General features: G+C 35.1%; 1 protein-coding gene across 1 annotated transcript in view; it reads right to left on the reverse strand.

The window, feature by feature from the left end:
• Window positions 1–12458, reverse strand: part of csmd3 (CUB and Sushi multiple domains 3) — a 657789-nt gene that overhangs the window by 233358 nt on the left and 411973 nt on the right. Inside the window, exons 29-30 of the mRNA XM_018094906.2 lie at window positions 6249–6387; window positions 415–602 (exon numbers count right to left, since the gene is read on the reverse strand). Of these exons, the coding sequence (XP_017950395.2) occupies window positions 415–602; window positions 6249–6387 (327 nt within the window). The remainder of the gene's footprint in view (window positions 1–414; window positions 603–6248; window positions 6388–12458) is intronic.

A 12458-nucleotide genomic window follows, 5' to 3' on the forward strand; every position in this document is an offset into this window, starting at 1 on the left:
AAATAAAAGTGAATTCAATTTGAATAAAATTGAAATGTGTTTATCACATGATAACAGGCTAAATGTGACTTCATATTTTCATAGCCATACTTATAAAGTAAAGGGAGGCAACAAGAACTTGATGAGTTTTTTTACTTTTTGGAAAAAAAAAACTGGTCTAGAAAAAAAAAAAAAAAAAAAATCCAAAAAAGCATGATTAAGATTTCTCTTGAATTTTCTGAAATTAAGATCTCTCTTGCATTTAATTCAATACTGAGGATCGTATAATAAAAAAATAAACTCATGTTATTTTTATACACGTGGTTTTTTTGAGAAAGAATAAATATACCTAAGCCTTTCCATCCATTTGAATATTATGATTCAGAGAAAGTTAAAACTAAGTAAAAGTATGAAAACATTAAATGAAAAGTTCACCTTTGTATTCCAAATGAAAACCAGTAAAACTAACTGATCCATCACTTCGAAAAGCCAAATGCATGTTGTTTGAACTGCTTTCTATTCTCTCCGGTAATTTACTGTCTTGGAAGCTTCCAATAAGTGCGCTATTACTATCCGGACCATCATAAATATAAAGGAAATCATAGTTTGGCTCGATGCTGAAACTGCAAATTGAGAAGAAAAAAACATTTAATATCAGATAATGCATTAGAATATTTCAAGATTCCTATTACAGATTGTTTTTAACCTCTCTGCTATTAATTCTAGGGTATACTGTAGCAAAAAGGGAATACTTTGATGTATGAGCGTATAAAAGTACAATGTTCCAGTCCTATTTGAAGTACAACAAGTGCAAGACTTTTTCTCAAAAAAATCCTGTACTTTTGGAACGTATTTATTACAGGCATACAAGAAAAAAATATAAACTGCAGGGCTTGTCTTTAACCCATAAATGATTCAACATATGCATATTCAAAGATTTCACACATATATTTCTGTTTCTGTATGCACAAAACTGTGTAATTGCTGCCTTCCAGCAGGAATTTCAAGCTTCTATGGGCAGACAGACAAATAAGACCTTGCACATTAGAAATAGGAAAAAGGGAAGATGAAAAAGGCCTTAACCATATTATTGTGGTCAGTGGGTCAATGCACAAAATGGTAGGGAATGCAATAAAAGTAATTAACAGAAAAAAATATGCTCAGATTTTCCTTTGCACAACTTTTCTATAGTTTCTGTGAGCCTAGAAATGATTTAGTGATTCTATCTACCATTGCAAGAAAAAATGCAAATGTCATCATTTGTACCACAGTGTGGTGTATCCATAAACACTGTTAAGCATTAATGATGAGCAAATTTTTTTGCCAGGCACGAATCTGCAGTAAAATTCCACATTTCACCACTGGCCAATTGTTTCGCAAAACTTCAGCAGAATTTTGTTGCAAAAAATGTGCAGTCACGCAAAAAAGACCCAGTCAAGTAAAAAAAAGGCTGCGGCTGCGGCAAAAAGGGTACGGGCAAGTAAAAATGTCATGCGGTACCTGCATTTTGCAATTTTTTTGCCATTTTGCAAATTTTTCAGCAGTTTTGCTAATTTTTCAGCAAACCAAAATGGGACAGATTCGCTCTTCACTATTAAGCAGGCCTTAGAAATGTGTTATGCACAATAAAACAATTGTCTAATTAAGACCAATACATTGCAAATTCTGAATTTATATTATTTTTTATTGTTTATTTTCTACTTATGTCTTATTATATTTTCCCCCGAAGAATGTGGCACCAATGCAATTTTCTGTGTGTTGTCATTTGGCTCCCATTCTAACCATACCCTAGGACAGATACTTGCAAGATAAACATTAATACAAGTTAGGTATTTGAAAAGTATATATATATTTATCCTTCCATTGAGGCTACAGCTCTGTGTTTGGGCTCTTTGACCTGTATGGTTAATATATGACCAAGATTCTAAGGGCCGTGGTAGTTAGTCGCCCGCGACAAATCTCCCTTGTTGCGGGAGACTAATCTCCCGCATATGCCATCCCACCGGTGATTTACATTCAAGCAGGTGGGATGGCATATCAGGGAGATTAGTCGCCCGCAACGAGGAAGATTGGTTGCGGGCGACTAATCTCCCTGTCTACCACGGCCCTAAAGGTGAAAACACACTGAGCTACTAGTAGCAGCTACTTGTCGTGGCTACTAAAAAAAATAATGCTGATCATTTACCGATAATTGTCTCTATGTGTGTTTTAGCAGAGGCAATTCTCAGTATTGTCTATGGCAGGGGATTTTTTGAAATTTAGTAGCCTTGAAAAAGTAGCTATTAGTAGCCCAGTGTGACATTTCCCTCAGGGGCTGATTTATTAGTAGCCAAACTCCAGCTGAAACAGTGTCAGAAAAAGTAAATTCCTTAACTCTCTCTGCTTTCTTGAAAAAAAAAACAAAAAACAAGATTTCAGTTCAATCTCACTCTGTTGAATTGGACTGTAGGAACAGAACATTTGCAAAATCACATTCATGTATACCACTGTCCAATGAACAAATAAAAATCAAATGGACAGTTTAATTGGCATTTTAAAATAGGGCAATATGATTAGGTACACTGGTCTGCCATGTTTCTCAAATTAGCTTCAGGCAAAGCTGTTATAATTTGAATGACCCCAAACAATGTTTTAACAAGACATGCCAATCAACTAAATAACTATCATTCTGACTTTGTAAAGTTTCTTATTGCTTTCAAACTAAAAAAACATATTTTTGACCAAGTACCCTGTTTAAACAAAACCAGTTCCGTAAACATTTTTTAAGGGACTTGTTAGTAGACAAATTGCCAGTAAATGCTGAACACAACACAAGTGAAACGCTTACATCTTGCCTGATACCTAATTAATTTCTGATAAGCAGCTGCACCTTTTTAATTAGGTACTTTTCCTGTCCATCTAGAGAGAGCAATGAGGGAAATAATGCGGAGAAAATCATATAAAATACAGAACCAATTAGCAATCAATTACCTACACTCTTGGGAATAAACAGTCACAAAAGCAAAGTGTAGAAAACGGGAACAGTCAATAAAACTGATATAATATTTAAACATGGGACCGTGAATCACAGGAATAAAAACATCCCAACTAAAGGTCAGTTTGGAAATAATTCACTTCATAAAATGAAATGCAATACAAGTTTTAGACATGAAAAGAAAAGTAGTAAGTCTAAAAGAGAGTACAGGTATGGGGCCCATTATCCAGAATGCTCGGGACCTGGGGTTTTCCGGATAAGGGGTCTTTCCGTAATTTGGATCTCCTACCTTAAGTCTACTAAGAAAATTATTTAAACAGTATTACCCAATAGGATTGTTTTGGTTCAAATAAGGATTAATTATATCTTAGTTGGGATCAAGTACAGGTACTGTTTTATTATTACAGAGAAAAGGGAATCATTTAACCATTAAATAAACCCAATAGGGCTGTTCTGCCCCCAATAAGGGGTAATTATATCTTAATTGGGATCAAGTACAGGTACTGTTTTATTATTACAGAGAAAAGGGAATCATTTAACCATGAAATAAACCCAATAGGGCTGTTCTGCCCCCAATAAGGGGTAATTATATCTTAGTTGGGATCAAGTACAGGTACTGTTTTATTATTACAGAGATAAAGGAAACCATTTATATATATATATATATATATATATATATACACATACACGCAGTATATACTATAAAATACAGAAGACGAATATCCTGCACATTATATCCTAATTAGTGATGGGTGAATCTGTCCCATTTCACTTCACCGAAAAATCTGCGAGACCGCTGAAAAATGTTTCAAGATGCATTTGTTGTGGCTACCACACAATTTTTTTGCATGCACAACAATTTTTAAGTGTGAGCATCAATTATTTCTGACTTTTTTCACTCCAAATCTTCACCGCAGTTTCATAAAAAAATTTACCAATGGCAAAATGTGGAATTTCGGCGCGAATCAATGCCTGGCGAAAAAATGTGCTCATCGCTAATCCTTATTAACGGTGCTTGGTGAATTCATCAGTGAAAAGTATTAATGGGAGTGTTTACTAAGATTGGAGCATCTATGTTGCCCAGAGCAACCAATCAGCAACTAGATTTGAACAGTCACCTATAAGTTAGAAATCAAAAGCAAAGAGCTGATTTTTTATTGAGATTTATCGCCAATCTTTTCTTCCAGGAAGAAACACGACCACTTAATTTTTCAGCTTTGCTAATGCTCTAAGTTTTGACTTTACAGCTCTGTTTACCTGATCTCTCCAAGGCAATGACTAAGTCACTGGCGTAAGCAAGCAAAGATATCATGAAATTCAGGCCCACTGGTAAAATTGTAATCGGAATTTATAGTGAGGGTACCATATATATTAAATTAGTAGTAGTAGAAGGTAATTTGTTTCATTTGTAGAGCCAATCTAAATCCCACCAGTGAATAATAGGGAATGCTACAGAAGATGTGAATTTATCTACAAATATAAAGTGAATCATTTAATAATATTCCCATCTCTTTCATTTAACATTATACACTTTGTAGCACATATAATTTTCAAGTATAAATAGAAAATCGTTATTTTGATTTTAAAATGAATTTTCTAGTGAACCTGAGGCACTGATTGGGTGGAGGGTTGTACAACAGTCCAATTAGATAGCCTGTACATCTCTGAAATCTTAATGCATAGAATGTCTTAGGGGCGTATTTATAATCCTGTGTAAAACTAATTCACCAAAAAAATGGGGTAAAAAGCTGTGTAAAATAAATGGAAAAGATCGCCATCTGAATGCCGGATATTACACCGTTATTTACCATAAGTTCCGGTGGAAGAAAAAACGCGGAAAAAATTACGCCGATTTTATGCCTTTTTTACACAGTGAAGCCTGGCGATGTTTGGCAAATTTTCTCGCCGTTTTTTACACAGCATAATAAATATGCCCCTTAATGTTCTTATATCGATAATTGGTTACTGGAGAGGACCTCTGGGCTTTCTTTGTATAAAGCCTCATTACACCCCTGCCTAAAGGTTTAAAATGTAGTGGTTCAATTCCCCCTTTTTTTTTGCTATAGTTTATACAGGAGCAGTGGCCAGCTCCATGTTGTAGCTCCCATCACTCCCAGCTACAGTCAGGTGATCCCAGTGGTGGCAAATTAAAGAGCAGCCATTTGGGAGTTTTAACTTTAAAAGCAAGCAAGTTTCTAATGAAACATAATCCCTGTGAGAAATGTATAATACAGTAGTAGAATTCTTAATGAATCAAATGAAAGTGAGTGTAGGACTGGCCAGAACGGGGATGACTGTGACCTAGTTGGCCAGCTTGAAGTATATTGCAATATAAGGACAAAAAATCCCTGTTTTATTTAAAGGGGAGGGTATTTTTGGTAGCTTAAAGGAGAAAGAAAGGTAAAAACTCAGTAAGCTTTTTCAGAAAGGTCTATGTGAATACAGCCATAAGCACTCACAGAAACAATCACAGAAACGCTGCACTGACTTCTCTGAAAAAAGATTTCTTGTGACTGTAATTCCTGTGCCAGAGACACGCAGCTTTCTGCTCTCTGCTCTCTCCTGCTCCCCCCTCCCTCAAGAATGCAAAGAACTCACTTCCCCCACCCTTAGGAATGTGGATCTGAGCCAATCAGCAGGAAGCTTTCTCATAGTCTTACTAACTGAGCATGTTCACTTGGTCAGGGTGTCTGTGCAGGAGTGAGGCATTATGGGAACTTTCTTTACACAGCTCAGCGTTTTTTCTTCCTGTTTGGCTTCTGATCTTCTGAACAGGAGAAATTAAGGGCACTATTGAGAGAACTGAAGGTATGCCTGCAGCTTGAGATTAACTCTTTAATAGCCTTTCCTTCTCCTTTAATGCACTGACCCTCATATTGACCCATTGTGTGGAGATGTCTCTTCAGTAATGAAGTACTGTCTGTTCTACAGATTTTAGATGATTGTCTGTTATAAATCTATTGTAAATCATCTAAAAATGTCTATTCTGGCACCTAGTGGGTCGTGATCAGACCAACAATGCAGCCAGTAAACTTGGAAGGTGAAGTAATTTATTTTTTGAAAAAAAATCCCCATTTTCCTTTGCTATATCTGCATTCTAAATGTTCCTTCATTCCAAATGCCATCTAATGCCAAGAGTAGTGATCCTTACAATTCTTCTTCTTCTTTATTTCAACTCCTTGCATTTCAGAAATAAAACTGAATAAAGCAAGATATGCACTTTTCACGAAACCAGTTGTGGCATGATATATTCTCATCTTAAATAAAATGTTACCTGCAGATATTACATACATACCTTATAAATGCTAAGGAAATAACATAGTCAGTATTGACGGTAATAGTCCAGTCGCAGTCTCTGCTGTGAGGATATGGGTGAGGAAAGTTTGGTGATAGAATAAATCCAGCAGAACCAGTCAGGTTACCTCCACACGGTGCTAAAAAAAAGCAAACATGCATTTTAACAATTTCGACAGGTACAATTGTAAAATACTCAATAGTTATTCATTCATTGTACAATAATTACTTGTGAATGGTGTCTACTTATGTCATTAAATAATGATGTTCATTGTGGCACACATAGGGGCTGATTTACTAAGACACAAATTCGAATCCGAATTGGAAAAATTCAGATTGGAAAACGAACATTTTGCGACTTTTTCGTATTTTTTGCGATTTTTTTCGGCGTCTTTACGATTTGCGCAAAAAAACGCGAGTTTTTCGTAGCCATTACGACTTGCGCGAAAAAACGCGAGTTTTTCGTAGCCATTCCGAAAGTTGCGCAAAGTCGCGATTTTTTCGTAGCGTTAAAACTTGCGCGAAAAGTCGCGCCTTTTTCGTAGCGTTAAAACTTAAAAGGCGCGACGTTTTGCGCAAGTTTTAACTCTACGAAAAAATCGCGACTTTTCGCGCAAGTTTTAACGCTACGAAAAAATTTCGACTTTGCGCAACTTTCTTAAAATTACAGGAGGGTTGAAAGAAAAAACACAATGAGGCTTCCAGTTCATTTGAAGGAGCTGTAAAGGTCAGTATTTCAGAGTGGAGCAAATGAGCTCCAGATAATCAGATTAAAATCATCATCATCATTTTCTTCAACTTTTTTTCTGCAACTTAGCATTGCTCAAATCAAAGCAAAGTTGTTGCTAGCTCCACAAAGCCTTCAATGTGTCACAATGAAAATTGGCAAAATGACCACAACAATTAAGGTTGAAAAGTAGGATTTTTGCATCTTCCAAATCCAAGCATGACTTTGGGCAACATTTTTCAAAGATACAATTCAAAATGTGATTTGTAGATGCTATGAATCGGTCAGCAGATTTCTCCGAATATTAGTAACATGTCCTTGTAGCTAATAGAACTTATAATTTGTACAAGTTGATCCAGAGATTTGTCCTGTTGCCATCTTGGAGTCAGGAAGGATTTTTTTTCCACCTCTGTGGCAAATTAGAGAGACTTAAGATGGGTCAACTAATAGTTAGGCAGGTTCTATATAGGCATAAATGGTTGAACTTGATGGATGTGTGTCTTTTTTCAACTTAATTTACTATGTTTCTAGGTAATTCCTCAAATGGGCATAAATAATGGGTTGAAAAGTATAAGCAAAATGGGTGATATACTGTAAAAGACAAAGGAATATGTCTGTCCTTCAAATAACTCCAACAGAAATATCTCTAAACATTATGCTTTATTTACAAGTAGACAAAGATGCACATGACTCCAAATTAGTTAATGTTCTTAGTGGCACTACAACTTCAAGGAGAGGAATATAGTTATGTTATAACTTACTGAAGGAAAACTATAACTTTTAGACCTCAGAGTTAATATGGGAAATTCAATGTCAATTTACAAACCAACCATGCAAAAGAGTGCTGCTTTGGACCAAAAAAGTAACTAAATGTATTCATAATATAGATACTGTTAAAAAATCTGTACTCAGATGGAATATAAATCCATACAAATTGTCTATAATTCTTCCTAATTACTTACTGTGCTGAAAGGTTTGTTGATGAAAAGCAGATTTACTTCATATGTGTTGGGACTGCAATTTAGTTTATTATCTACAGAATGACTTTTTCAAATGAATCTCTAAAATGATCGGCAAGCTCATTGATCACTCTCCCGCAGTGTCTCCACTCAACTTAGGGATGGAAGAGATTTCTAAGCCATACAGTACTGTGGTGGCTCACATTTATAACAGTAACCAGGTCTGTTCTTGCTAATAACTGGTATGCATCTAGAAGCTGGTGTTGAAATGGCCAGTAAACAAGCTTTGTATAAGAAGCTACAATCAATGGGTCTTTATAATGAATTTTTAATGGGAATGGGAAATTTGGACAAAGTATAACTGACACTATGTAATTGATGGCACAATTAAGGACTCCCCTGGTCAAGTGAAAGAAAAGTGAACACATCCAGTATTATAACTAACTCTCTCTGATACTTTACATTCTATAAAGTTAACCAATGATTCTATCTGAACATTCCTATGAATCACATCTGACACTAATTTCTATTAATATATAAACTTCTAGTCCAAAGATCTATGGCACACTCAATGGTTTAACCAATTCATGTCTATCCGCAGTTGTTTGTTTTATTTTTCACCTATTGTCGGATGATACGCTGCCTGTTTTCTGTTTGACCATTTAGAACCCAATTTGTATTATAAAGAAATGTTAACGCTACATAAGTTATGTTTAATGTTATAACTTATAAAGGCTACTATTTCCAATCTGTCACTCAAAAGACAAAGAGAGTTGGTTAAGATTAAGCTATGGTTCTTTTGAGTCTGTTCAAGTAGCTGAACCTCTTCATTATTAACACTGGTTTTCTATAGCATATACCTACATCTGAGCTGGTTATTCCCACGTCAGAAATACTTTCAATTAATAGCAATGATAGCAATTAACTTCACTTGCAAGCCACAGGACTTCAAAAGCCCTTTGTCAGTTTTAAGTACCTCTAGGCAGGAAACTCAGCAGCAAGTGTCAGAAAATACATAAAATCCCCATTGGGTCTTGGCCGCTTGTTAGATGACATTTCCGTGTTTGTAATTTCTCCTTGGAGTGATATCACAGTTTAAGGTTAACTGAAAATGGCATCACTCTAAGTTCATTTATATCTTGTTCTCTTTCTTTAACATGCAGTATGATTAAACGTACCTGTATACCGCTGGAAAAAATAGATTCTATATATCTGCATAAAATCAATTTTAACAGTTGTTTGGGTGCAAAATATCATTTTACAATATAAATATATTTACATTTGTTCTTGCATTATCTAAAGTAATGAAAGTCCTTTTCCGATACTTCCCTATGAGGCAGTGTTGTAAGACAGAGATGATAGCTATCGTTATTACAGAGTATTACGACCATTAGTTATTGATCAGCTTAATGAGCCCCTAAAGAGAACCTACCATTTTGTTTTGCCTGAATTCATTGCATCAGTTTACTGTACTTTGGAATCGTATTGTGTCTACTTTCTGTTACGCATGGATCTGCCTTATATTTTCCAGTCATATTATTCCAGTTATGTCTGCAAAACGTAGTCTAAAATCTATTTGGTCTATTATATCACAACCTGGCACAACCATAATGCCTATATATAACCTGCCTAACTGCTAGTTGATCCAGAGGAAGGCAAAACCCCCATCTGAAGCCTCTCTAATTTGCAGCAGAGGGTAAAAAATTCCTTCCTGACTCCAAGATGGCAATCGGACCAGTCCCTGGATCAACTGGTACTAAGAGCTACCTCCCATAACCTTGCCCTTACTGTGAAGAACAATTTGAGATGCTGCTCAGTTCCTTAAAGGGGTGGTTCACCTTCAAGGTAACTTTTAATTAATCAATTGGTCTTCTTTATTAATTTTTTTATAGTCTTTGAATTATTTGCCTTCTTCAACTTCTCAACTTTTTCAAGCATCCAAATGGGGGTCACTGATGCCAGTAGCCCATAAACTATTGATTGTTATTTTTTTTACTTATTTTTCTATTCAGGTATTCTCCTATAAATATATCTCTCACACCACTGCCTGGTTGCTAGGATAATTTGGACTCTAGTAACCAGATAGGTGCTGAAATTTCAAACTGGAGGGCTGCTGAACAAAAAGTTAAATAATTCAAAATACCAATACCAATAGGAAATTATCTCAGAATATCAGTAACTAAAAGTTAATTTAAAAGTGAACAACCCCTTTATATGGATTCTCTTATAGAAAAGCAAGGGTTTTTGTTTACAAAATGCATCAGTTGATCCCGAATCCTGCATTAAAAAAGTTTTTTTTATATTTAATATTGAAATTTGATGTCACAATAATTAGTCTAAAAACCATATGGCCTACCCTTTGGTCTACAATAACCCTACTATACCCTGTGTATGTATATATATATATATATATATATATATATATATATACTTCAAAAAAATGTACCGGGGTCATAATTTTTCCTTTTTAAACATGAGTGGTGGGTTTTAAAAAGCACCGAAATTTCAATATAAGATTAGTAGCAATAATTTAGACAATAAGCAGATTCTGCCAGCTTGTCAATCTTATAGTATGCTTCAGGGAGGAGATTAAGAAAGAACATTGAGAAAATAAATTATCTTAAATTGATATTAAATTGCCCTGTGATTTGGAATGATATGAAATCAAAATTATTATGATAGGTGTCAGGTTTCATGAACATTTAAACTAAGAGACATGTATTAGCATATGTTTTGTTCATTTGAGAATCTCCTATTCTTCATTCACCAAAAGTATATATTTTTTAACTTCTGGTTTTCTTAAATACAGGTATAGGAACCATTATCCAGAATGCTCGGGACCAAGGGTATTCTGGATAAAGGGTCTTTCTGTCATTTGGATCTTCATACCTTAAGTCTACTAAAAAATCAATAAACCATTAATCAAACCCAATAGGATTGTTCTGCCCCCAATAAGGATTAATTATATCTTAGTTGGGATCAAGTACAGGTACTGTTTTATTATTACAGAGAAAAGGGAATCATTTAACCATTAAATAAACCCAATAGGGCTGTTCTGCCCCCAATAAGGGGTAATTATATCTTAGTTGGGATCAAGTACAGGTACTGTTTTATTATTACAGAGAAAAGGGAATCATTTAACCATTAAATAAACCCAATAGGTCTGTTCTGCCCCCAATAAGGGGTAATTATATCTTAGTTCATCATTTAACCATTAAATAAACCCAATAGGGCTGTTCTGCCCCCAATAAGGGGTAATTATATCTTAGTTGGGATCAAGTACAGGTGCTGTTTTATTATTACAGAGAAAAGGGAATCATTTAAACATGAAATAAACCCAATAGGATTGTTCTGCCCCCAATAAGGATTAATTATATCTTAGTTGGGATCAAGTACAGGTACTGTTTTATTATTACAGAGAAAAGGGAATCATTTAACCATTAAATAAACCCAATAGGTCTGTTCTGCCCCCAATAAGGGGTAATTATATCTTAGTTCATCATTTAACCATTAAATAAACCCAATAGGGCTGTTCTGCCCCCAATAAGGGGTAATTATATCTTAGTTGGGATCAAGTACAGGTGCTGTTTTATTATTACAGAGAAAAGGGAATCATTTAAACATGAAATAAACCCAATAGGATTGTTCTGCCCCCAATAAGGATTAATTATATCTTAGTTGGGATCAAGTACAGGTACTGTTTTATTATTACAAAGAAAAGGGAATCATTTAACCATGAAATAAACCCAATAGGGCTGTTCTGCCCCCAATAAGGGGTAATTATATCTTAGTTGGGATCAAGTACAGGTACTGTTTTATTATTACAGAGAAAAAAGGAATCTGAATTATTTTATTAAAATGGAGTCTATGGGAGACGGGCTTTCTGTAATTTGGAGCTTTCTGGATAATGGGTTTCCAGATAAGGGATCTCATACCTGAATTTGTTCAAAAAGGAGGCCTATTTTTATAATCAGTGTGCATATCGCCAATTAATTGCAGCAAAATGTATGACAGTTTCTTGCATTTAACAAGAAGAATTGTCAGCAATATTTTAAAATGTAGATATTCACATTATCCTATTAAGTAGATTCGATATATGGCAACAGGGCTGTCATTAGGGGTAGGTAGCAGAGAACCCAGCCCAGGGCGCAATCATTTTGGAAAATGGTGAGGGGACACACATTCAGAAGAAGTTTGGTGTGGTAGTACCACTGGGGTTGTGTACAGATTGTCACTCTCTCATTGTGCGGCAGCTCCAAAATGATAAAAGCACCTTCACACATTTAATTATTCTTGTTAAAGATGTCTCTAAATCATTAAGGATTAAATAAACAGGTTGGAAAGCTCAGCCAACTCTGTAGGTTTCACCTACCAGGTCCCTAGTCCCTTACTCTCTGCATAGTGGGAGAGTCTAAAACAGATTTATTAATAACAGGTGAGGAGAGTTTCCATATTACACATATTTATTACATTTTATCCTGTTATTTCAGACAAGTAAATGGTGAGTTTCAGCCAACTTATAGGT

This window comes from Xenopus tropicalis, chromosome 6 (genome assembly GCF_000004195.4).
Source record: "Xenopus tropicalis strain Nigerian chromosome 6, UCB_Xtro_10.0, whole genome shotgun sequence".
NCBI lineage: Eukaryota > Metazoa > Chordata > Amphibia > Anura > Pipidae > Xenopus > Xenopus tropicalis.